Source organism: Haliotis asinina, chromosome 10, assembly GCF_037392515.1.
Source record: "Haliotis asinina isolate JCU_RB_2024 chromosome 10, JCU_Hal_asi_v2, whole genome shotgun sequence".
In the NCBI taxonomy this organism is placed as follows: Eukaryota; Metazoa; Mollusca; class Gastropoda; order Lepetellida; family Haliotidae; genus Haliotis; species Haliotis asinina.
The window spans coordinates 7,860,313-7,887,008 of record NC_090289.1 but is presented as its reverse complement, the minus strand read 5'-3'; the positions used below and the strand labels follow the sequence as shown (position 1 = coordinate 7,887,008).

The window sequence follows — 26,696 nt, the reverse complement described above, 5'->3', positions numbered from 1 at the left end:
TTTAATCTGTAAAATGAAATTGAAGTTTTTGTTTTGTTTAAGAGTTGCATTTTCAATGTGAATATAATAAATTAGATTTTAGAAATATAATCAAGTCATTGAACAAATACAAATAATATTGAGTGGATATTGTTGTTGACATTTTTTAGACACATTATCTGTCAGACATATATATCTGTTAGACTCCTTATGTTCCTGGTGTGACTGGCATTTGGGGTTAAGTGTTGATCTTGAAGTCCATTCCGTGCTGGCATCATGTAGCTTTATTCATGCATATTTTTTAGCCCTTTTACTTGACACCAAAACCAACCAACACAATGTTTTAAAGCATTCAAAACACCATATTCTAACCCAAAACTGTACTCTGTCATGAGAATCATAAAGTCCATTCTATGTTTGTGTACATAATTATTGTTATTTTATGACACTCTGAACTTCTGTTAACAAATTTCCTTTATAGGAGAGAATGATACATATATTTTCTTACATTAAAAATAATATACAAGTGTGTAATGATTATTTATTGAAACCCATTGTAAATGCTCAAACACAGTGATATTGTGACTTTCACATCAGCTGGTTTTCTTGTTGCTTTGTTTCAGAAAACATGTACCTCTGCGTTTTGAAATCTTCCTTACTTGAAATACCTTACTGTAAATTCAAGTATGTGGTTTTATGTTGTAAAGGTGTTCAATTAGCACTTTTAAGATAACTCATATTCCATGAACAAATACCTAAATTATCTGTGTTAGTATTTTAATAGTTACATTTACACACATACCTTTAGTACCTCATGCATAATTCCCTTTTAGCCAAAGTGGCACTTGTTAATGGTCTTTAATGATTCATATTTGATTAACTGTGTACCAAAAACATGCAATAATTTCCATTTTATTTTCAATAAAAATCTTATGTCATCTGAAAAGATTTTTTCCTAGGAGAAACTTAACTGATGTAATGTACCATGTGTGTAGTAGTAGTGACATGGTTGGGCAGTGGAGAGGCCCATGGTTAAAGTGTTTGCTCATAATGCCTAGACCAGGGTTCGATTCTCCACAGGGGTGCAATGTGTGAAGCCGATATGTGGTGTTCCCTGCCGTGATATTGCTAAAAGTGACATTAAAACAAAACCCACTCACTCATTGGGGAAATGGGGCAAGATTTTTAAGGGTCCATGAACAAAGTTGAGCCATATTGTTGTTGACAAAGGCACAAATATGTGGCTTTGTTTCAGGAAAGCAGACAGTTAGCTGTCACAGGGATGTTGTTGATAGTTGGGGATTGGTTTAGGTAGAAATATGTGTAATCTATGGCTGTGACCATAGAAACGATGGCACACAAACTTGCATGTAAATTTTTGCTTTGTACTGTATGAACTGAAATACTTTCTAACATGTTGAACTGTTTTCCGTCCATAGAGGTTAATGAAGTGATATGTTTAATGGCAAGACATATTTTGGTAGAGGATTTATAGAATTGCTGAAATTGTTACACAACCAAATTGTTGAACACCAACATAAAAGCGATCTGCTGGGTTGTTCGATAAATGGGTACAATTGCTATGACAACTGTTGTGTTATTGTTTTTGTTTTCAGTGAAGATTGAATCTTGTATGGGATCAAATACAATGATGTGAGGGAACAATATGAAAAATGTTTGAATTATTCAACAATATCTAGCTCGGGAAATAAAATCTTGTTTGACTTAATAATTAGCTTTGTTTTGTCCATGTCCCACTTTCATTAATTATCAAGAGTATTTTCTGCTTTCTATTTTGGATAATTAGTCGGCATTCATTTGTGCCATAGCTTTGTTTTTAGTCTGATAAGAATGATACAGTACTACAAATGGCAATCTAGGGCATGTACCATACTTCAACACAGACACAATATACCAGCTAACTGATGATGCTTTTTGAACAAATCATGCTAAGCATGTGAATTGAGAGGAAGTAAACCCAACATTCAAAAATGCAGCTATGTTAGAGTCAGTCAGGTGTGATGGGGCAGTGGCATGGTCCAGTGGCTACAGTGTGACTTGTCAGACAGACACCTGGGTTCGAATCTTCACATCTGTACAATGTGTGAAGCCCACTTTTTGTGCTAGGTACCAAGACAAAGTTAAACCCCTATCAATGACTACCCTACGCAAGACAGTATACCGATGCTGAGATGACCAGTCCTTGTGTTGTTTCTAAATGCCGAATTACAGGCATAGCAACAACAAGTACCATCTTTTAATGTCATTTGGTATAATGCACTTTGGGGATCAAACAACCAGCCTTCTGCTTTCCGGGCAGATGCACTGTCCACTAGACCAAAGAGGTAAGGAGAAGTGGGGTTTAACATCACACTTATTTCACTCATATGACGATGTGCATGTGTGTGTGGGCTGCTTGTACTAGCCCAGACTTGAGCTGGTTTTATAGTACTAGCTCACTGAGATACCATGCCACAGTTGAGCATGAACACCCCACTCAGACACATTATACTGAATCCAAGCCAACCAGTTCTTGTACCCGTTAATGCCGAGCACCCGGCAGGGACCAGCAAGTACTATATTTTAACCTTGTTTGGTATGACATGGCCGGGAACGAAACCCGTGACCATCCACTTTCTGAGCAGATGCTCTAGCCACAATAAAGTCAGCAGCCAGGATGACCATTAAGTAAAACCACTGAAACTTTGAACAAGGGGCATAGTTCTATGGATATAAAACCTCTTTAATACGATATGTTATAGCTGCATTTTTTAATGTTTCAGCATAGATGCAAGATTTTTACAGTACTAGCACTTCTCATTACACGAGGACCCGTGAAGGTCCTGGAGTAGAACAGGCCTTCAGCAACCCATGCTTGCCATAAAAGGCGACTATGCTTGTCATAAGAGGCAACTAATGGGATCAGGTGGTCAGGCTCACTGACTTGATTGACACATGTTATCGGTTCCCAATTGCACAGATCGATGCTCATGTTGTTGATCACTGGATTGTCTGGTCCAGACTCGATTATTTACAGACCGCCGCCATATAGCTGGAATATTGCTGAGTGCGGCATAAAACTAAACTCACTCACTCATTACATGAAAAGATAACAACCAACTGGACCACCATTAATGGTAGAAATGAAATTGTGGAGACACCTCATCTTCACTTAAGTACTCTGTGCAGACACACAAATGTGTTACACCAATGAAATATCACTCAAACATGGCCTCATGCTTGGACACTTTCCATATTTAATTACAATGTATACAAATGAGCATTCATTTCCGATAAAATATATGAGATATTCACATCATCCAGCCCAAATGCAAAGTTACAACTGACTATGTATCCAGTAAATTTATGAAAGAATGTAGAGTAAATGGTGCACTGTACCAAAACATTTTATATTTTTTTTATTACAGATGCAGAATAAGTATAAACATTTGGTACAGTGAATGATACATTGTAAATATTGCATAAACAATGGTCCTGAACATATCAGTTGTTAGTTGTTTCACATTTCACTCTCATACAGTAACAGTTTTAAATAATTCCTGAGCAGTCTCCCTTGTTACATCAAGGAACAGTGAATGATTATTGCTTCATGCTGCATCAGCAATGTTGCAGCTACTAGCTGTGGTCAGAGAACATTAAGAAGAGGAGACTAAGGAGTCGTCAATCCATCATTATGATGGAGACTAACATGTTGAATCTACTTGATCATATAATGAGAACATAGCTAAACTCTGGCAAATGGCCAATGTCTGCTAGTCCTTATTCCCATCGTGCAGTTAGGCAAAAACCTGTGCAATTTAGGACCAGTGCTAATTTCTATCTCAAACAAATTTCACGGACCACTTCATAAGCTATCAGTTCCCCATTATTAAATAACCTTCATGTAAGCAACATGAGTACCAGTCATGTTCATATTTACAGCAGTCATATTCTACAACTTTCTGAACAATACCTTCTTCTTTTGTTTAAGATTTGATTATCTGGTGCAATCTGCATCAACTAGTTCATTTCATGAATATAAGTGTCACGTTTCACTCATCACAGCTTGACCACAGATTCTGCTCTTGACTCTGCGGCTGACAGTCAGGATGAATATCCCAGAGAACTTCCATAACACACACTATCACAGTTAACTTGGTTATTTCTTCTTCTTCATTTCTTCCTTAACTTCATTCATTCCTTCTTTAAATTCTTTGGCAAACGTGTTTCGGAAGTTGTCAAACTTCTGCCCGGAGTTTTTGGCTTCCTGCTGCAGTTTATTCACTACGTCTGCTTCTTGAATCTTCTCAAGACTCTGTAGGCCTGACAAAATACAGCATAATATAATAAAGATATCTACCTACAATGAGTGGATGTTAAACTTAAGAATACTCCAGCTATTTCATAGTCATGTAGTTTCATAGACAGTCAACAGTCCACAGCGTCTGCTCTAGTCAGTGTATGAAATAATTTTTCAGGTTCACTAGCTAACCAGGCTAAGAAGTCTTACAAGTTACTAGCCTGAATGGAAATATTTACCAGCCAAACTAAATAAAGATACAAAACTCTCATGAGTAGTTATTTATTATTTCTTGCATAAAGTTCAAAGTTAAACATCAACGTTACACATTGGTAGGACCAGATGATTCAGGACAAATTTCAGGTTTATAACTATTTGAACAGTGACAGTCTAGTTAGGCACCCTGTCAGTCAATCAGGATGGGAACAACACCAGGCATAATTTGCAAATGATGAAGGATGTGTGTTTATTTATTAACACTTCTTATCACAATGTGTTTTCAAAACTGGTAAGGATTTCAGGCTCATAAGTAGTTTCAATGAGCTCAGAATTGTCTGCTTGAAAACAAATAAAAAAAATACTTAAAGGAATCGGAAAAATTTAATGGAAAAAGACCATAATGAGAATTTTTCACATACTGTGATTCTATTTTTACTAGCCTAGGGAAGTTTTACCTAGTATTGGACTCAAAAATGTCACCTCAAAAGTGTCTGAATATACCTAAGTCTGCTATCAAATAAATTGAATTTCATCACAGAACTACTTTCCCTTCCTCTCAGGAAACGTCATAGAGAGCATATGAACAAAGGTTTTAACAGAATATGAAAGAGCATAGTGTTCAACAACATACATGAGTTTTTCAGTCTGATATCTAATATCAAAATTCCAAGTTTAAATGGTCATAAGACGTCTTGGTGTACTCACCAGCTTCCCTCCCCCTGTGTAGCATATAGGCTGTTAACTGTGCAGCTCTTCGTATAGGGTAACTCTCTGCAAGCTGAACATTAAGAGAGACAATGAGTGTGTAAACTGTACGTTGTCATAGTGTGGTCACACCAGGAAACATATATCCTCGGTTATCATATGTATTACCGTCAGTCTGAATACCCTGGACACATTATCATGGGTGATGATACATGTCTCCTAATATATTACATATTTATATATTGTTAAACATACATGGAACAGCTAAAATTAGTTTTAGGTGAGGGACATTCAATGGAGGAAACACATTGTTATATAACTGAATAGAATGAAAGCTTGGGGTTTGATTGATTTGGGATGTTGCCTTTGTAAGTGAATTCACAGTGGGCAGCCTACAAAGCATTAACAAACTTTAATACTTGGACTGAAGCTCAGTGTAACTCTGCTCTGGTTGAGAAGTAGACTGTAGTTTTGATTTCAGTCAGTTTTCTTCTCATGATAATTAATTGATATGGATGTGAGGACAATATATAATTCTGTCCTGTCAGAGTGTGTTCAATACAGAAATGTCTGAACTGTGAAACCATGATGTTCTTACAGACTTCAAAATCAGGTGATTTTAACTACTTCTTGTGAAGTGAATGCCCTCTTCATGTGTTACACTGATAAATAAATGTTTTGTACCAACCCAGTCATAAGATGCTATTAGATTTATGCATATAGATTGTTGTTGTCCATTTAGTTGTGCAAGGTAAGTTGTATTAAGCTGAATTACAGCTTCACTCGTAACACCATTTACATTCTACTTCTACTGCGGTAAAAATAGCTGTCCAGTTAAGTAACAGTCATGAGTGAGGGAAATCACTGGCACCTGACCATTGACATTTACCTTACATAATTTCAGCTTTGTCACAGAATTAAGAACAAACTCTTGGTAAGACTCCCGCCTGTATCCACCTATATTTCAACGATGAGGAAAACTTTCTTTGAGTGGCATTATTAGAAGTAGAACGTATCTTTCTATATATATAAGATACAATCAATGAAACATGTTGAAAGTCATCCTTATCAGATGACAAATATACATTCAGGTGTCTAGATTTAACAAAAATGAAATTTAAAGGAGGGGATACAGGCGGAAGTCTTTCCAAACTCTCCTTCCCAATACAACAGATGGCCAGTTACTGTTATCCATAAGTTTTTACTATATATTTAAATACCTGACTTGGAAGGAAATCATTCAGGAAGTAAATTTACAAACCTTTTGGACCACCTGCTCATTTTGCAGAAGATATCTGAAACAATAAAAATTTCAGCATCAATTTAAGCACTCACGTAAGACATGGACCTGGGTGTGATACTGCTGAGTAAATGTTTCCATATCATACATCTGAGACATCAACCAGGTTACATGTTGTTAAAATCTCATTTAACTGAGGACTTCATGCCGGCTACTGCTTGTCAAAGACATGAGGACATTCCACTACAGGCCACCTCTGAACCACATTTAGCATACTCTGAACAACAAATGAAGTGACAAATAAGAAATGGTCATTAACCAGTCTGAAAACAGCTTTCACAAATTATTTGATTGAAGTTCTCCATTCAGTATTTAAACTAGAGAATAGAAAATACAGATGGAAAAAAATGCATGATACATTTTCCCATTAGCTATGAACTTTAGCACAAGTGTACAAAATTGATGACTCCTCTCAAGAACCAAGTGGGTGCCCCCACCTCCCCCTTAAAATGATCATCACCAAGCAAAAGTTATGTACAGTCCCTTAGATGTACAGCCAGTAACCCTTGCTATGAATATTCTGTGCTAAGCTTATCAAGGTTGCATGATTAGAAAACTCATTCAAACTTTCATCATGGTTTTATCCTCATACGCAGTTGTCTGACTGGTTCGATAAAATGTGACATGACTTGTAGTAAAATGATCTTTATGTAACCGCGACATGCATACTCAAATTTCAATATTAGCTTGAAATGTAGACGTAACAGTCCACTATCTTCATGTGATGGAAGGACTTGTATCTGGAACAAGTTGTTTAATAAAGACTGTTAAGAAGTCAGAAACATTAATGAGTTCAATATCTTCTACTTAATAGTAAAAGTTTTTTTATTCTATTGTGTCAAAAAACTATAACAGGAGGTTATACAAATCTATTATATGGTCTCTACAAATACATATGCTGTTGACAGTGGTGTACGTCTTTGGTGTAACCAAAGGCAACTTCACCTTAGTAACGCTCTGAGAGGCATCCTGGTGTAGCAACTATGTAAAGAAGAAATGCATCGCCGAATTCAACTTCACATGGCGCTTTTGCGTCTTCCTTGCCACTCAAAAGTTGGTTCGGGTCGATCCGATGTTTGAGAAAAGGTACAAAACACTGGCCAGCGCGACCTTGACTTTTATTTATACTCCAATACAGCGCGTATGTTACTTTCGAGGGTTAAAGGGCACAGCGAGACGCTGTTAGGAATTTAACAAAGATATACTCTGCGGCAGTGCATGTTATGCTTTGTCAAGCTGCATAAGGAAAGAACATGTCGTGGCAACGAGCTTGCACAGGCTAGCCGGTTACAGGTTGTGAAACCATCATTATTCTTACATCATGATGTAGTGTTAACTGTTAAAAAGACAATACTGAGTTTTATCATTTTCTCAAAACATTCAAAGCAAGTCGTGTATGGTTAGCGTTTGCGCAATTTTGACATGTCTTGCTGCACGGGGATGCCACAGAAGACTTTACAAAACTGGCAGGTCTAACAGCATGTGCAGTAGCAGTAACTGTAACTAGTGTCACGTTTAGGTCTACTGTGGAAAGACTGAAAAAATGTTCCGGACGTACCCCGCTCAGTTAAGATAGTGCATTTCCTCAAGGGGGAGTCCTTCCCTGGTGAAATATTTCACCTCTGAAGTAAGTTGATACCTGTTCTAGTTTACAATGGATGTATACTTAGGGCGAGGAATGCATGTCAGTTTGTAATTTTTGTTCTTGAAGGGGTGGAGGATATGGGCGGAACTCTTACCGAAAGATTTTCACCTGTTATATCATTCTAAGCCAAAGAATAGATGGCTTTTAGAAAAAAAACCCTTAGCCCTAACCCTAAAGTCAATTGAACCTAACCCTAAACCTTCGAAAAAATCGTAATTAATAGAATACATTTCATGCGGGGAGTATGTGAGAAACTCTTATCCCTACTAAATGTTAGAGCCAAAGTAAACTGCTTTATATATAGTTCTTTATACGCATTTCAACTGAAACATGCATCAAGTGGCTGGTAACAAAATCAGAGTTTGTTATATCTGTCAGTTCGTTATTTATAAACATAGTTTGTCATAGTCAATGCCCATGCAGTAATATCAGGTCCCCCTAAGTAATTGAAGGAATTACAGCAAATTTGAAGGAATTGCATCTCAAATGTAAACAAACGCAGCCCACTCGCGAAACAATTGCAGCGATATCGGTAATTTAGCAGTAATAACAGAAATACATCAGCCCTATCGGAAGCAATGTCGGTAATACTGGAAACACGATCGGCCATCTTCGGAGATTTTTCGGTCGCGAGCGGAAACTCACGCAGCAAAACATGGCGTCGTTGGAAAAAGCACCCGTCTCGGTGAGATTTGTTTTCAGTTTCTACTATTACATTTTTATACTTATCGATCTTTGACCACCCGTGTTGAATGCGTTTAGGTATGAGGTGTTGTCGGGGCAATAGCTTATGTTTTTAGGAAAAGATAGTCACTCTAGGAGAGCGTCACAAGTCATGCCCCTGTAGTTTGTTTACATCTGAACATCGAAGTCGTGATTACGAACGTGCGCCAGATATAACATCATTTTTTTTTTTGTAAAATGTGTTTAAATTTGTCAATTGCACTTCGTAGCAAGAAAAATTATGGCTTATAAACGTCTTCATGGCGCACGTTCATGATGTTCGTAATCATCGGCACGACTTCGATGTTCAGATGTAAACAATCTCCAGGGGCATGACTTGTGACACTCTTCTGCAGTGACAATCTTTTCCTAAAAACATAAGCTATTGCCCTGACAACACTTCATACCTAAACGCATTCAACACGGGTGGTCAAAGATGGATAAGTATGAAAATGTAATAGTAGGAACTAAAAACAAATCTCACCGAGACGGGTGCTTCTTCCAACGACACCATGTTTTGCTGCGTGAGTTTCCGCTTGCGACCGAAAAATCTCCGAAGATGGCCGATCGTGTTTCCAGTATTACCGACATTGCTTCCGATAGGGCCGATGTATTTCTGTTATTACCGCTAAATTACCGATATCGCTGCAATTGTTTCCCGAGTGGGCTGCGTTTGTTTACATTTGAGATGCAATTCCTTCAAATTTGCTGTAATTCCTTCAATTACTTAGGGGGGCCTGAATATGGCACTGACTTTAATGTTTACATTGTTTCAGATAAGAATGGCTTGCACAATGGCACAGAGACTGAGTTGTCGTCTTGCCTACGGGACAAAAATCTTAGTCAGGTTGAAGTTTTGCCCTGCAGTGACTGCTCCTTGTTTCTCAACAGACAACTCCTTGGTGCAACCAGCTACACCAAGTCAACCTCCCAGTGTATCACTGCGTCTTTTGCAGGATGAATTCAATATTCAGAAAATACCATTTGACAATCAGTTCAATGACAGTAAGATTTTTTCCATTAATCATGGACATCAAAGTGTGTCAACACAAGAAAAGCAAAAAGTGCAAAATTCCCTAAAGCAGTGCAAGTCTATCACAGATGTCTTTCAAAAACTGGACATTCCCACAAGTGATCAAGATGAAGATTTAGCAGGCTCAGCATCACTTGCTGTACTGAAAATATGCAGTTTACAAAAAGATGGGAAATCTGGTAACAGTCTTCATGAGTCTCAGACAGTCCTGTGTAATGACTTAATGAATGAATTATATGACCTAGCTGGAAGAAACATGTCATCTTTGCCCAGCAGTACAGTGCTCTCTCTCTGTGAAACTTTTCTGAAGGTTGAAAATGCTGAACTCAGGTTTTCCGAATGTTTAATACAAGATATAAAAAGGCGTATAGGTGAATTACAGTTCTCTATGAGAGATTTGTTTACGCTATGTGATGTGCTGAAAGGGAATGAAAAGTATCAAGGATTGGTCAATTTGATTTGGTTCCATATTGGTAAAAGTTGCATCAACATTGATATCTCTCCTATGCTATGGGGACCTTCACAGTCTAACGTCTGTATCATGGAACTGATGACACTATGGATCACATTAAACAGCAGCAGTACCAGCGAAGAAATGGTGTCCATCCTCAATTCAATGGTTCGATTAAATGTCTGCCATACAAGGATCCTGGAATGTTTTAGTAGATTTATCAGTAAGACGCTCATTGACACCAAGGACACGGATATTATGCAGATCTTGCTTGCCTATAACCATTTCCAGTATAGTGACCGTATTTTCATGGAATCTTTAGAGAAATACGTCATCACGCAACGCTCCCAACTGACTGCAAATTTCCTCGCTCTTATAATGGAGCACTGCCATGTGAGCAGAACCTTATCACCTTTAATATTTGATAAGGCTGCTTCACATCTCTTAGAAAATGGACATTCGTACAATCCACTGCAGATTTATTTGATCTTGCGGCCTTTTGGACATCTGAGTTACTTTCCACAACCACGTCACAAGTTTCTCTGTAAAGCAGAAACTGTTATCTTGAGGCAGTTGTTTAATCTAGAAGCCCACCATGTGATCGAACTTGTGTGTACATTTGCCTTTCAGGCAAATTTTTCACGAAACTTTGCACTAAAAATATTCACTCCATATTTCTTTGGGAAGCTGGCACGTGAGTATTGGTGTTCACTGTAAGTTTATTTGCGACATGTTCAGTGATTATACAAGTGATGTATTCTGTATCTAGATACCAGAATGATACTTGTGTGTTCAGTGATGGCATTGTTATTCAGCAGCCAATGTTTGTTGTAACAGGTGATCAAGCAAGAGGTGATTCTGGCGTGCTGGAGTAGTCTAGTGGTTAAAGTGTTCACTCATAACGCTGAAAACCCAGGTTCAAAGGGTCCAATGAGTGAAGCGATTGTTGGTGTCCTCTGCCAAGATAGTGTTGGAAATTTGCAAAAAGTGGCATAAAACTAAACTCACTCACTAACTCATAGTATCCCAGTTGCTGAGAACTATATTGATGTATAGTCTAAATTTGATTAACTATGCATCACAGTATTCATACAGGTGGATTGTTGGAGAATGTGGTATTGACAGGAAAATCAACCTAAATGATTATCATTCACTTTCCACAGAGGTTATCTGCCATATCTTTCTACGAACCTCTGTTCTAGTTTGGTCATATTTCTCAGTTCTTGTAAAATCCTCAAATGGCAAAAAATCCGCAACTCTCTTCTTTCTATCCAATCAAAACACTTTTTACACTGACTAAGATCCAACTTGACTAATGCAAGGGAATGTAGGGCCACACATATCCTTCCTCTGCTGGGGACTTATGTTGATATGACACACAAGACATTTAATACAGCTTGTCCATAATGTCAATGAGAGGTGATGGAGATTTCATACACCCACCATTTCATGACTGAGTTCTGTCTAGAAGAAGAGTTGGAATATCTCACATATTAAGAGGTTCAAGGTTTCCTGAAGCAAACAGAAATTACCGAGGCCTTACAAATGATCACTTTTGAAACAACGTCGCTGATTGCACAACTAAATCTGATTGCAACCAATCACAATCCTAGGCACTCACGCCATGAAAGGGCCATATTAGAACAGATGTTCGAACAGATATGACAAGTAACCTCTGTGGGAAGAGAATGAATGATTATATGACACATGAAGTTGTTTAAGAATGCAATTTAAAATTTTATAGCCTTTCACTTTTCAGTGTGACCATAAAGTGTGACGTCTTTATCATGTTAAGACAAGGATAAGAAAACTTCTGACATCAAGTTGTTCTTGAAATGTGAACCTTGAGAGTGTGTGTTCATTCTTTCTTCATTAAATCTGTCTTTTTTTTAAGAACTGGACCCCTGAAATGTGAACCTTAACAGTGTGTGTTTATTCCTTTTTCAATAAATTTGTTTTTTGTAGAATTGGATCCTGAGCAGAGGAGACAAGCGAGTGAATATTTGCTGATGTTTAAAATGGCTCTCATCACAGAGACAAACATCTGGAAGGAGGTCATGTCTCAACCTCATGGCAGCATGATGGCAGGTAGGTCAAGGTCACATGCTAACATTCTTCTCTCTGTCCACAATAACTGTAGTTACTTTCCATGAGAAACTAAGGGAAGCAACAGTGCAAACAGTAACCAGATGATAATTACATTATCGTGACAATCTGACAGAAGTCAAGAAAATCGACACTTTGCCCATGTAGAGCATCAGTGGCAAACATTCAAAGTCTAGATCAATTCTGTCCAATTTCGGGTTATAGAAGGCGTGACCTTATAGGTTCAGTCCAAGTAAACTTAGCCTCAGTGTATTTCGTTACACTCCACCACTGAGTCTAACAAAACCCTGTAGAAGGTCGCGTCAGGTAACCTCTGAGCGACCAATGACCGTCCAACCAAACGCGAGGCGGTTAAATAGATTTAACCAACCAGACAAAGGCTACTGTTTAGGGATCGGAGGGACTTTCAAAATATTCAGGTCACTGACACAGATCTCTTCTCAAACAAAAATACAGTTATTTGACCTGCAGTATATACGGTTTGGGGTTTCTGTTGACATGGTTACCATTAGCTAACATTTCCGCAAGTTGACATCCTTGAATATTGCCCAAAACACTATTTTCGGCGACCGTTTACTCACCGTTATCATGGTTGTAAGTACATCGTATGCATCAACCAGAAGCGAGCGTACACTAAAGAGCATTCAGAATCATTTGGGTACGAACCTTTTCGAGATAAATAGTTCAAAAGGTGTGGTGAATGTGCACTTTCGCGATTTGATAAGTTGGGTGATAAAACGTCATCAGCCCCAAAGGTGTGGATTTTTGTGGTCAGTAGGAATCAATGGATTATATCGTCAAGATTCATACTGCCATCGTACTATTGGGATCTTGCTGGTGGCATAGCCTAGTGGTTAAAGCATTGCTCATCAAGCCAAATTCCTGGGTTTGATTCCCCAAATGGGACAATATAAGTTGTTCACTGGTCACGAGGGGTCCATGGGCTCATGTACCCTCGAGGTTTGTTTATGTTCCCAGAGGGTACATGAGCCCAAGCACCCCGAGGGACCAGTGAACAACATATTTATCTTGCCGAACACCTGAATTTTAATTTTGAATTGTTTGAAGCACTGGTACAGCCTTGTAGTATAGTGAATCGTTTCATCGCCATTGTGCAGACAACACAAGGAAAACAAATTTATAGTTATCTTCCTTCCATTCACTTTCAATTGCATGGTGCAGCGGTAATTTCCATGTACCATTCGAATGCAATGTTATTCGACATAAAGAAGTACTACCATCAAGAACCAAATGAGTTCTGCATTCCCAGCGGTGTACATTGAAAAAAATACATCGTCTGTAAGCGTGGTACATTGAAAAACAATACAAGGGAACTTAGCCAATCAGAAAGCTACATTCATGTGTGAGGTGAGATAATGTGTGAAGAACATTTGTGGCATGCCATGCTGTGATCACCATGCTGTGATCACCCAACTGTGATCACCCATGCTGTGATCACCCATGCTGTGACCACCCATGCAGAATGAAGAATAAGCTGAAAACAGCTCACAATGCCCAACTAATACTTTTACCGTAAAGACCAGAGCAGAAAGTTGCTTAGATATGTCAGACCTTTAGTTCTTAAGTGAGGAGTAAGAAAAGGCTTTATAACAGGATAGGATATGGTGGTGCTTAACTGATTCATATCTGTCACAGGTACAGTCGAAGAACTCCAGCACACCTGGGGTGAGTGTTTTTTTCATTAATACTTTATTTTCCCCTATCCTGACTCATGCTTATTATGCTTATCTCCTTCCTCTGTGCGAAGATAGTGGAAGACTTGAAATCCCTTGAAGTTCCCTTCTAATTGATGCAGTTATAGAGTACACTCACCCACCGGAAGCCTAACTTTCCCGCCAATACAGTTACATTTCCAGCCATACTTGTCACTGTCTCCTTCATCGCCTGATGAGGACGCTTGGAGCCAGATAAGGCTTGTATTTTGGTCCTGTAAACTAAATTGTGTCATATTCGGGTTTTTTTATTGTAATTATTAGATCCACGTATATTATGTCCTTCATGCAAACCTATTTGTTCTACTGTTTGCTGTGAACTTTGTAAGAATTTATCAGATTAAGAATTTGCATTATATTTATATACAGTTCAAAGGTTTGCTAAGGACAAACAACATAGGCTCTTAAGTCATGTCTAATAAATTGGTTGATCCTGCGTCAAGTAACCGTATGTTGATCACAGCTGACAAATCATGATTCTGGTAATCAGCCAGATGTACCCTGGGGGCATGGTCGAGATACCAGCGATATTTCATCTCAATCTCAGAAGAGGGCGTCATCAGATTCATGATCATCTCAACCTATGAAGCTGAAGTCATAGTCATTGTCTAAGACTAACTTCAACTACTAGATCAGCTATGAAACTACACACTATGACTTCTGCAGTCTTTCAGTGATGAGATTGTTCCTCCCGACGACCCTCCACTACTCCTTCCTGAAGTACAGATCATCAGCACTCATGATCAACGTTCAGCGTCTGCTAGACCTTCATCAACTATGTTGACAACAATGCTGCAACCTTCAGAGTCTGTCATCTACGCAGACATCTGCCACGTCTACACTCAACACCTCAGATGCTTCTGCAAATCAACTGCTGCTGCTTGCACCACAGTCACTGGTCACCGGCCCCTTCATGCAACAGTTCACCACTCATATGATGAATCTGATGGATCGCTGTTTTGTAGAGGAATGGAAACACCAGTTATCAGCGACAACTACAGTCGCCTTACGTGACGGTTCATTGTCTGTACTAGGTCTGTTGGCTGAAGAGGAGGCATCACATGCACTCTCTTGTTCCCTAATCTACTCACCGAGAGTTCGCTCTCTTGGATCCCTTACAGCCGCAAGCATTTTTTCTGCTTCCCCCATTTGTCATCATTTGTCTTCTTCATCGGATGTGGATTCATGCAGGCATTCATGAAGGCATTCTATGAATGACAGTCGTTCCAGGGATACACACAGACAGGAGGATCACTCTGATGTTTACACTGCAAGGACATCGTTCCCCATTCACGAAGGATACAGAGGATTCCATGGACAGAGACAGACGTCGCCAATCTCCATCACAGGAGGAAGCCATCCTCTCAGACTCAGAGATTACATCATGGATTACAAACAGGTTGGATGTTGTCTCACTGTCAAAGGACTTCAACGAAGTGCACACCTATAAGATGAGTAACGAGGGCATTGATACGCTGACGCCGATTGCGCCGATATCTACGATCCCTGAAACTTTGTCAACAGCCTTTTGGCAACACATTTGGCCTTCACCGCTCGTTGATTCCCCCTACATCACATGGAACCCTTTATGAACGCGCCTGACAAAGATGACGTCCACAAGCTCATGAATGAGACTGGCAACAGGTCCTGTAAAGTGAAGGATAAGCAACTGGCTCAACTGGATACAACTATTCAGACTCGCCTATTCCAGGACTCGCCTATTTAGAGAATTATCCTCTCTTCGCTCACCACACAGGAGAAGGATCAACAATTTATCTCGGAGCATCTAGCCTGTATGTCTGCAGGATTGAATCTGCCATGCTGGCAAGGATTATTATCAGCATCTTCCAGGGGCAACAGCTTTGCTAAGCCCTTGTATCAGGCTCCTTGGTCAGCATTTACGATATTCAGTGGCAGAATCGAGGATGTTGCTAAATTCGTCACCAGGGAAGTAATGATGATAAAGTCGATCGACACTTTGACTACTGTTCTCAAGCAGACACCTCAACCTTACTTCAACAAGTCAAAGTTCTCCAGAGTCCAGAAAGTGAGAGAAAAGAAGTACAGTGCTTGCGGCAGCAAGAGCTCTTTTGCTGCACAGGAAGTTCCAAGCAGACACTCCCATGGAACAGGACATCCTGCCAGGGATGCTAAAGGAGGAAAGCGCTAAAGATCAGGTTTGGAGCATCTGGAGTCTTCCACCCCCAGCCATTCCCATATAACTGTCACAAGTTGGTGGACATCTACAACGCTGCTGGAAGAATTGTGGACTTCTCAATGACAATTACGTCATGAGCATCCTACAAGACCACTAAAGATCCCGCTTCAGGCAGCACCACCTCTCACAAGACACCCAGCATTCTTCGTGTACGCCAGGGATAAACAAGACAAGTTAGCTGACACCATATCATTTCTACTAGAGAATTGCGCAGTCGAAGAAATACACCTGGATCGACTAACACCAGGATTCTACTCCCCAATTTTTATGGTACCCAAGAAAAAATCCAATTAAAAGTTTTGACTTACATACAACATAAAGGAGTTCAACAAGGATTATCTACTGAAACCAGAACAGTTCAGAATGATCCATCTACCACATCTGCGGCATCTCATCCATCCAGCAGATTATCTGCCCAGCATCGATCTACAAGATGCCTATCTGCACATTCTGATTCATCCAGACGCCAGGAAATATCTGTGCTTCTTTTTCAACGGTCAGCACTACCAAAGGAATATCTTCAGCCCCATGGCTGTTTACTCAGGTTACCAAGCCCATTGTCATCTGCCTACATCGGCTTTTACCTGGATGATGGCATTCAAGCTCATCACAAGACAAGTTAACTCAGATTACAGTTAGATTTCACCTTCAGGCTGCTAACTCAACTTGGATGGTTTGTGAATCTACTGAAATCAAAATTAGAACCGCAGCAAGATCTTCAGTTCATGATTTGATTCTTCACCACATTGAACCACATCGTCGTCCCAGAGGGTCAAAATTCAATAGAACAAGTTCAGCTCTCTCTGTTACCACTACGACAGTGGCACAGTCCCTCCTGGATTCCGTGGCAAAATTTTAAGAATTCCGCGGCAAATGTAAGCAAATTCTACACCCTTTTTTTCAATATATTTGCAAAACATTCTGCGGTTAAAACACTTAGGAAAAACAACAAAAACATTATACAGACCTTAATAGTTTAACTCTCAAACACAGATATAATGTTAAGTCAACAGTACACATCACATCTTCAGTAAGTTTGATGACAAAGCACCAACATCTTTTTCTGTGTTTGAGAATTAAACACTCGCTGAAAGTTATTTCTCTCCTCTCATTCGTAACTTAGATGTAGACCAACAACTTCCCTTTTCATGCAAATAACGATTTTATATTTAAACAACTTCTGAAATAATTTCAAGTTTCAAAATGATTGATTTTGAGAACACAATTGCTGTGTCAAGTCCATCTAATATTATTTGAAAGATGCCCAAAACTTGTTTTATTAATAAAGTATCTTTAATCATGGTTATCTTGGAAATGTTGTCACAGTAAATATGTCAGTTTGTTTTATGTGTAACTGATCCTACTTTTGACATAATCTGTACTTTTCATTTTGGCTGTCAGTCTGTTTTCACTCAATTTTTAAAATAAGCAAATTCCGCGCGGATTCTGCAAGAAAACGTGTTTTCCATGGACCAGATGTTTTACTGCATGGATAGGTAAATTCCGCGATTTTTTCTGCAGTCGCGGAATCCAAGAGGACTGATGGCAGTGTCTGCTCAATCTACTCACATCTGTGCAGGATTTGACCAGACAAGGACATCTACAATTACACCCATTGCAACAGTTCCTGATGCAACATCTCAACACCTGAGAACGGATACCTCTGCCAGACAACTTGAGACCATATCTACTATTGTGGACTCACTGATCAAATGTCTGCACAGGGCCTCTGCCGGACAACTTGAGACCATATCTACTATTGTGGACTCACTGATCAAATGTCTGCGCAGGGCCTTATTTGCTAGAGCCAGTTTACAACAACCATCTCTACGAACATGCATCACTTCATGGTTGAAGTGCTCACCTAGATGAGAAAGCAGCAGGAATCTGGACGAGCAACAAATGCATTCAGCATATCAACCACCTGGAGATGACAGCTATAATCAACGTAGTACATCACTGGTTGACAGCACTGAAGAACAAACTACTGATGGTTCATACTGACAACTCCACCGTATAAGCAAGCAAGGATCGACACGATCTCAAACACTGCTACAGCTTTCAACTCTTCAACATTGTCAACATGTCACATCCCAGGTGCATGGAATGTCATGGCCAACGTGCTGTTATGACCTCTACAACCATCACCAACAGAATGGATGCTACATGGAGAGGCGTTTCGACTCATCAGTCAGACATTTGGATCTCCGCAAATAAACCTATTTGCCTCAAGGTTCAACAAGAAGATACCAACATTCGTATCTCCAGTGCCGGATCTGTCAGCAGAGATGCCAACCTCTATGATTTCATTGTAGTTGCTACGAATTTTAACTTCAAACTATTCAAACGATTCCACTAGAAATCCTGCGAAATGTGAATAAAATGCATTAATATTCGGATATATAGACAAAAACATACATTTTCAACGATGAAATACATTTTCGGACTTCACTTACCTACCATTCATCAAATTTAATGACATATTTGACCTGGAATGATTGCAGGTAACAAACATAATTTACGGAGGCTGATTTCTCTAACTTTGCTATTTGACACATTTAGTTCCTGCGGAAATAATTTAACCACGTGACCGTAATATCATTAATTTTTTCTCAGAATCCATCATGATTTTGTTTATTTAGTTGACTACTAATTATATGGTCAAACTACTAATTTTGAACGTTGAAACTACTATTTGCAGCACTTTGGGGTTTGGCATCTCTGCGTTAGCATGGGCAACAGACACTCACAGCATAAGAGATTGGTTACAAGTGCTCACTGAGGAACTAGGACAACCAACACTGTAACTCAGCTGTTCTCAACCTACTCGTTCATCCACACACCACACACGACAATCTGACATCATTCCAACTTCACATCTGGACTGTATCAAGGCCTGCTTAAAACATCAAGGATATTCTACTAGAGCAGGAAAAAGGCAGTCACCCTAGCTCTACCTAGCGGTACTTGTTACCTATACGACGATAAATGGTTTGAAACGTACACCAGAAGGAAAGGCTTCACTGCAAAGAAGGCCACACATCCTCAAGTAGCAGACTACTTATGTCATCTACAACATACCAGAGGACTCAAAGGTTCTACACTCTTGACATATTTGGTGGCACTCAGCTGTGTTATCACCATGAAAATGGGGATCAATCTGAGTAAAGCACCTGAACTACTCACCTTATTATGATCGTTGAAGCTGGAAGACCAACAATGCAGAGTTAAGGCTCCAGCTTAGGATTTAAATATCCTACTACAAAATCTCACTAGTGATGTCTATGAGCCATTATACCAGACATCACTTGAATTATTGACACAGAAAATGCTGTTTCTACTCACCCTAGCTGCAGCGGCACAGATGTCAGAAACGCATGCTCTGGACTTCAATCACACACAATTCGACTCTAGTCATTGTGAGATTGTACATCTAGGACTGAGATATTTCATTGCCAAAATTCAACTGCCTGGACAACCAGACAGACACTCGCTCTACATGGAAACTGTTCGCCAACATCTATAATGGATGGCTGCTTTTGGAAATCAAATACGGTGTTTGCCAACCACTACCTACGGGACATCGCCATGGAGGACTTCACTGGCATTCATCAATTTGGGCCGTTTGTTGGCACTGTTCTACAAAGGTTCTGAGTTTCACTCACCCTTTTAATCACGTGGCTTGTTGAGACCAAGATGTTCAGAGAATAATGGTTGAAAGTCCAGTGATTCTGACCCGGTACTCGTGATGAAGATACTAGAAGAACGGTTGTAATTGGTCTTGATAGCACTCTTGACATACAGTTTTATTAGACACTAGCAGGACACTACCTGATCTATATATATAATCATATTCCAGTCAGCGAATGCTTCAAGAGAAGACAGCTTCAACTGGATCATTTTCAGAAATGATTATTGGAAGAACAGGACCGAACTACTGACGTTATGGTTCCTGAAGGGGGGGGGGGGAGTACTGGACATACTTATATGGCAACCAGCATTATTCAGTGACGCCTGACCCATTGCTGTTTCCTTTCTGATTCTGTAAGCATAATAAGCATGAGCCAAGATAAGGAAAAATATGTAATTTTCTTAATAAAATTGATATTTTGTACTTATCCTGACTCATGGTGTATCGGTCTTTCGGAGAGAGTGACGAGCATAGCTGGTCATGTGACTGTATTGGAGGGAAAGGGAGGCTCCTGGTGGGTGAGTGCATTGACCATCCACCTCAGTTAGAAGCAAACTTCAAGGGATTTTAAGTGTTCTACTTTCATTGCATAGAGGGAGGAGATGAGCATAATAAGCGTGAGTCTGGATAAGTATAAAATAGCGGTTTTATTCAGAAAGTTACATTTTTAAATTAATTTGATGAATTGTGTTGGCATTGATGACCCTGTCATCTAAGGCACCACAATGTGCAGAACAGATTGTATGCTTTATGTATGTCGGGGACCTATGATGTGGGTTGGAATACTTGTCTGCCCTGATCATATTTTTAGGTCTGTGAGCACTATACCTCTAGGGGTTGTGGATTTCACTACGATGGTAAACATCTACAGTATGGTTCAAAATTATTGAGAAAAGCTAAAGCATTTCATATTATTAAACGAGAACAAATCAGATAAAATTGAATGTATTGTGAAAGTGAACTGACCTTTTCATGTTGTGTAGGTAACAATTTAATATTTTATCAAGTCTCCTTTAGCTTCACGGCACAGTCTAAGACGGGTAGGCATACTTCCTATCAGAGAGGTTAGTGTCTTGTGAGTTATGCTGTCCCAGTATCGGACCACTTCTCTCTTCATGTCTTCAATTTTTGTCAACCCCTTTTGATTCACACATTCCTTCATCATCCCCCAAATGTTCTCAATGGGATTTAAGTCAGGACTATATGCAGGAAATGGTAATGCAGTCACATTTTTCTCCTGAAACCACTGCTTGGCATGTTTTGCGGTGTGTTTAGGATCATTATCTTGCTGCAAAATCCTGTCATTTCCATAAAACACATGTGCACTTGGAAGGAGAAAATTATGTAATATGCTAGTGTAACACACACAGCGGGGTCGTTCCTAATAAGGATATCCCTCCCCATACATGAAACTTTGGGCTGTATTTAGGTCGTCGATACAACGGTGCTGACGCAGACTTTGTCCATATTTTCACATCATTGGGATATACCCATATTGAGCTTTCATCAGTAAAAATCACATTTTCCCAGGCAAAGTTTTCATGTGCCAAACACCACTCAACACGCCTGTCTTTATGTTCTTGTTTCATGAGAGGAGAAGGAATTCCAGTCTTTTTCTCCCATCCAAGATCAATCAAATTTCTTCTAACTGTAGATTTTGATACAACTGTTGATCCCCTTTCTATCATTTCATACCTGATGTTGGAGATGCTTACCCTTTGCTTTTTAGACGCTAAAATTCCCAGCCGGACGCGATCTGAGAAGTCCAATTTTCTGGGTCTCCCTGCTCCTTTCTGGTGCCCAAAATCCTTTCCCTCTTTAAAATTCTTCCTAATCCTATACACAGTAGAAAGAGGAGTTCCTGTTCTCTCTGCCAATGTATTTACATCATCAATTCCTTGATTACACAACTCAAAAATCAACCTTCTTTTATCTTCAGCAGACATTGTTGACAGTGCTGAGGAAAATGATGTCTGCTACAAATTCAGGGGAGGTAACTCTAATTGTACTATACTCAGTAGGCCAAGATGAGTTACCTCCCTTATACCATTACTTAGTTTTAAGTATCAGTGAATAAGTTGAGGTGTTAGGATAGCTCAAAGTAAGAAGAAAAATTCTCAATAATTATGAACCAGACTATACAATTGCTTATGTCTTCCTCTGACACAGGTTCAAATGCTGTGATATACATACATTGTTACATGACAGTTTTTGCTTTTGCCAGTCATATTGAACCTGAGTCTACCAATTCAGACTGAGGGACGTAATTCTGAAATAAACTATGCTTTGTCTATTGAAGTTTCAAGAGTTTGCATGTATTCATTCTGTTCCAGTTTGTAGCAGGGCAATATGGCTAGATATGGATATTTGGCCCTATAGCTGATATGTATTTTCAGCCTGGGTGATTAATATGGATATGTTAGGTTGTAGTTTGGAAAGAATTATTTTGCTAGTCTCACGAAATTTTATACATGAGATTCATATCCAATATGGCGGTCTCCATAGTAAATTAATGAATGCTGAGGTAAGTAAATTGTGTTCTATTTGTTGTGTTACAACCATTATTAGGTATTGTTATGTGTGCACTGTTAGGTATCTAGGCAGTTGCTACAGGTAAGTTAGTGGACATTGCAGCTGTGTGTGCATGTACTTTAGGAAACTGTAAGCATGCACTGAGTAAATAACCATAATTCTTCAATACATGTTGTTCTTCCTTTATGGATCTTACAGATATATGCCAGCATCCAGTATTGTATGTGCAAAATGGTCCATATTATGGATAGGTATATGATAATTAACTGAAATAGATTCAAAATAGCAATAAACCCAATTCAGTTGCACACAGTCTGTAGAGTTTACAATCTGTTTGGTTAAGCAGCAGCATGTTTTTTTGGGTGACAATTATTTCCCAAGCAGGGATATTACAGAAAAGAATGGCAGCTACACAGTCCTCATCTCACTGAGTAGTTAGAACACTATGCCATGTGCCATTGTATATTAACGCTACAATTAAATTTGTATTTGAGTATTGTGTATATTTTTTAACCCTGCCACTCTGACTGAAGTAGTTACTTTGCTAATTATTTTTCAGATACACCATTGGTAAACAAAGAAAGTTCAGAAATACGAGAAGCTTTGGAATCTCTGCTTGGACAGAACAGATTCAGGATAAACTGGACTCCCAAGTTCTCAGCTTTCATGTTGGGTAGGTGTTGGGGAGACATTGCAGCACTAAGGGACAAAAACATGTCACATGTCGCATCTGTATCTCATATGGGTCCGGTAGGTTGAAGATTGTAGAAGTGCAGGGAAGTTGGTGGCTTGGCTTAAGTTTTAAATACAGTGTTGTCCGTTCGTGCATCCATGCACTTTTGTCTTTTCCAGAATAGAACTATAAAACCATTCAATATTTCTTCACCAAACTTGGCACATAGTTTGATCTGGTGGTGTACTTGTGTCTTTTGGCATTTTTGAAGTTTTTAATAAAATATTTTTTTGCATTTCCATGGCAACAAATTTGACTGAATTTGGTGGTGTTGTGCCTTTCTGGAGCAGAACTTAGAAACCTTTCAATGCTCTCGCCAAAACATATGACATAATCATAGCTTGTAGACACATTCATGAAGAGAAATTTTTAAAACTTGTCCTATCTCACATTATGCAGCTCTCCTCTTCCTCTATGTTGATCCCTTGTTGGATCAGCTCTGTCTGCAAGTGTGCCGCTTACTGCCAGTGCTCAATGTGCCACTCCAGGCTACATTCTGGTCTTGTTCATCGCGATATTCAAATGAATTTCAACATGCGCTGATGAACCGTTCCTTCACCCTCCTATTTCCGACACTAGACGCTGATGTTCACGAATGGTCTCTGATGCTTCGTTGAGTTCTGTTACGATAGATTACTCATAACAGCGTTACGGTGTCTGGCTGGGGCATACTCATGGTCTGTTTGACATCAACGTCTCCTTCCATCTACATCATAAACCAGTTTCTGGACAGTGGTGATGCCTTGTCTAGTTAAAGGCGATATTTTGTCCGGATTTTAGGAGTTACCTGACGGCTGTGTTGTCTATTTTCTAGTGAGTGAGTTTAGTTTTACACTGCACTTAGCAATATTCCAGCTACATGGCGGCATTCTGTAAATAATCTAGACTGGACCAGACATTCCAGTGATCAACAGCAAGAGCATCGATTTGCACCATTGGGAACTAATGACGTGTCAACCAAGTCTGACCACCCAATCCTGTTAGTCGCGTCTCATGAGTTCTTAGCATTTGCATGTGACTGACAACTGTATGTTTACCGAAGAATTCTGCTTTTTAGAGGCACTATGAAGTACACTGACAATATTGTCTTGGTCCTATAAGCGCATAACACTCGCAGCTTTTTCATGCCAGTGACAACGAACAGTACCATCCACGGTAAGAGTGGTAATGTCAGGAATTGTGAACCAACCGAGAGAGACAGTTTTAGTATGGTGGACTGTTTTTCTCTTTTTGATGCTTAAAGTGATTATTAAGTGACATGACATACTTGTGTTGGTCCATCAAAGTGAATTACTAAGCTTTTATTGCCAGTGATGATCTTCGGTCTTCGGTAAGAGTGACTACTGTCATGATTCGCCAGTCAGCCAGGAGATACTCAGTTTTCTACATTAGTGTAAGCTGTCAGTTCAGTGGTCTTCGCAGTTATATTCCACTGGCATCTGTTTTCCTGCCATTTCAACAACTTTATGAATGTTACGAATGTTATGGCAGATTGACTATCCCAATGTGTCAAATCTACTACCTTTTTCCATTCCATCTGGCAGGCCAATACTTCATTTGATGAACTTTGTTCTTGATGCTCTCTCCAGATGGTTTCAGCTTCAGGTAATAAGTTTACTTCCAGATCACAGAATGTATCCCACTCAGCATTTAGCTGTGTTTTTGCTCCAGAAAAATTTGCTATGAAATCCCTGGGCCAGTCTCTAGTCGACCCGGGTTCTACTTTCCATCTTTTCTTTTAAGGATTTAGACAAGTTAAGACTACTTTTCAACATGAAAAGCTTCAATTTCGGATGGTGTCGGTGGCTTTTCTCAAGATTTAATAAACGGGGAGATTACATGGTTCGTCTCGACCTGCAGGATGCAAGTTCCTTTGGTTTGTCTTTAAGGGCACCCACTATCAGTGGCATGCCCTCCCATTTGGAATTTGTTCGGCCTGAGGTTGTTTACATGGGTGTCGAAGCCGATCACCAGTATTCTCCATCGCAAGAGCATAGTGTTTGAAGCTTACATCGACGACTGCATTCAGACTCAGGCAGATCATATCCTTCTCCTTCTCTGCAGTTACTTTACCAGTTAGGCTGTTTAGTCAGTCGACAGAGTCGGAACTGATACTGAGCTCCAGTCTCTCCACAGATTTTGTAAGCATGCTGACCAATTCCAGAAATTCTGGCCTTCAGCTTGGGATGTTTCCATTGTACTTAATCATCTCACCCCAGCAGAGTATGAGTCCTTGGAGGAGAAAGCATGTCACATTTAAGACCTTTTTTTTCTATTAGCAGGTTACAGCTGGCAGTCTTTCTGAGTTGCACATTTTCGATGTTTCTCAGTTATGTTTTGTAAGGTCTAGACATGTCAAAGTGTTCCTTCGTTTGCGGTGGTTTCTTTCTTGCCAAGAATCAATTAGCAGGACAGCCCGACTGCATATTTACGATCCAACTGCTGTCTGCTATCCTGGGTTCTAATGGCACAGAAGATTTGTCTGTATGCCCGGTTTGAGCATCAGGATTTCCCTAACTGCCTCTACGGACCACCACAGGCTGTGCAAGCGACGTTCCTACACTTCGGCGACAAAGTCTCATGAGACCAGGGTGTTTGCTTCCAACATGGCGCTTCACAGGAATTGTTCCCTCCAGGCCATCATGGAGGGATGCATTTGGCAGTCTGGTTCCATGTCGCCTCACACTACCGTATGGGATCTCTTGGTAACAGATGTGGAACGTCTCCATCAATTTGGCTTTTTGGTCCTAGCACAGCAATTATCATGGACCGACATTCGCAGATAAATCAATCCTTCCTTTCGGTCAGTTTTGCTCTGTACCTATTAAAGATATCGATGTAATCCATATCTCGGTACTTTTTCATTTGAGCTTAGATCATACTCACCTCGGGAACTAGATTATGTCTGCACTGTCATAGCTATGACTTCATAAACTATGAGGCCAGTCACATGCAGAGATGATCGACACTCCACAGTTACATCAGTGAAGTATTGATTTCCGATTATCTATATGGTTTTCGAAGTGTTCTGCTTTTTCTTATTTGGTAAGTTAGGGAGATTGGTGCTGAACGATAAACTAGTTGAGTTACCAGGCTATTCCCTCTTTCAACACATTCAAGTGTGTGTTTGTAGGGAGTAGTTTTGAAGCAGGGATTGGCCAGATGACTGGGGTCACCTGATAAATTGTGGGGCTTACTTGCCAAATTGCACCCTATTCCTTGTCAAAATATTCCTTGGCTGAAAACCACTTCATTTTGGGAAGAGTTTTCATTCCCAAGAGTTTTTGTGCTGTGTAAACCAGGGGTTATTTGAAGCGAACCATCACAA

The 26,696-nt window shown here is 39.6% G+C and overlaps 2 protein-coding genes across 3 annotated transcripts in view; one reads left to right on the top strand and one right to left on the bottom strand.

Annotated features, from left to right (window-relative positions):
* Positions 1-3,213: 3,213 nt before the first annotated feature.
* LOC137298219 (protein NCBP2AS2 homolog) lies at positions 3,214-7,637 on the bottom strand. The gene is made up of 4 exons (XM_067830391.1): positions 7,449-7,637; positions 6,465-6,498; positions 5,204-5,276; positions 3,214-4,302 (listed from the first exon to the last, which is right to left on the bottom strand). Exons 1-4 carry the CDS (start codon positions 7,469-7,471, stop codon positions 4,139-4,141), a joined length of 294 nt encoding a protein of 97 aa, XP_067686492.1. The 5' UTR covers positions 7,472-7,637; the 3' UTR covers positions 3,214-4,138.
* Positions 7,638-7,712: 75 nt separating this feature from the next.
* The window catches only part of LOC137298834 (FAST kinase domain-containing protein 3, mitochondrial-like), a 24,182-nt gene continuing 5,198 nt past the window's right edge, over positions 7,713-26,696 (top strand). Inside the window, exons 1-5 of one of the 2 annotated variants that reach the window (XM_067831155.1) lie at positions 7,713-7,796; positions 9,648-11,049; positions 12,321-12,443; positions 14,118-14,147; positions 23,195-23,308. In XM_067831155.1, coding sequence (XP_067687256.1) covers positions 7,722-7,796; positions 9,648-11,049; positions 12,321-12,443; positions 14,118-14,147; positions 23,195-23,308 — 1,744 coding nt within the window. In that variant the 5' untranslated portion in view covers positions 7,713-7,721. Of the gene's footprint in view, positions 8,131-9,647; positions 11,050-12,320; positions 12,444-14,117; positions 14,148-23,194; positions 23,309-26,696 lie in introns of both variants that reach the window. The other variant, XM_067831156.1, reaches the window with a different exon arrangement.

Coding starts and splice junctions, on each gene's coding strand:
- LOC137298219 (XM_067830391.1), bottom strand. CDS start 7,471: ATGCCTCTCAGAGCGTTACTAAG. Junction 6,499..7,448: donor CCTCTCAGAGCGTTACTAAG/GTGAAGTTGCCT, acceptor TTATTGTTTCAG/ATATCTTCTGCAAAATGAGC. Junction 5,277..6,464: donor ATGAGCAGGTGGTCCAAAAG/GTTTGTAAATTT, acceptor CTTAATGTTCAG/CTTGCAGAGAGTTACCCTAT.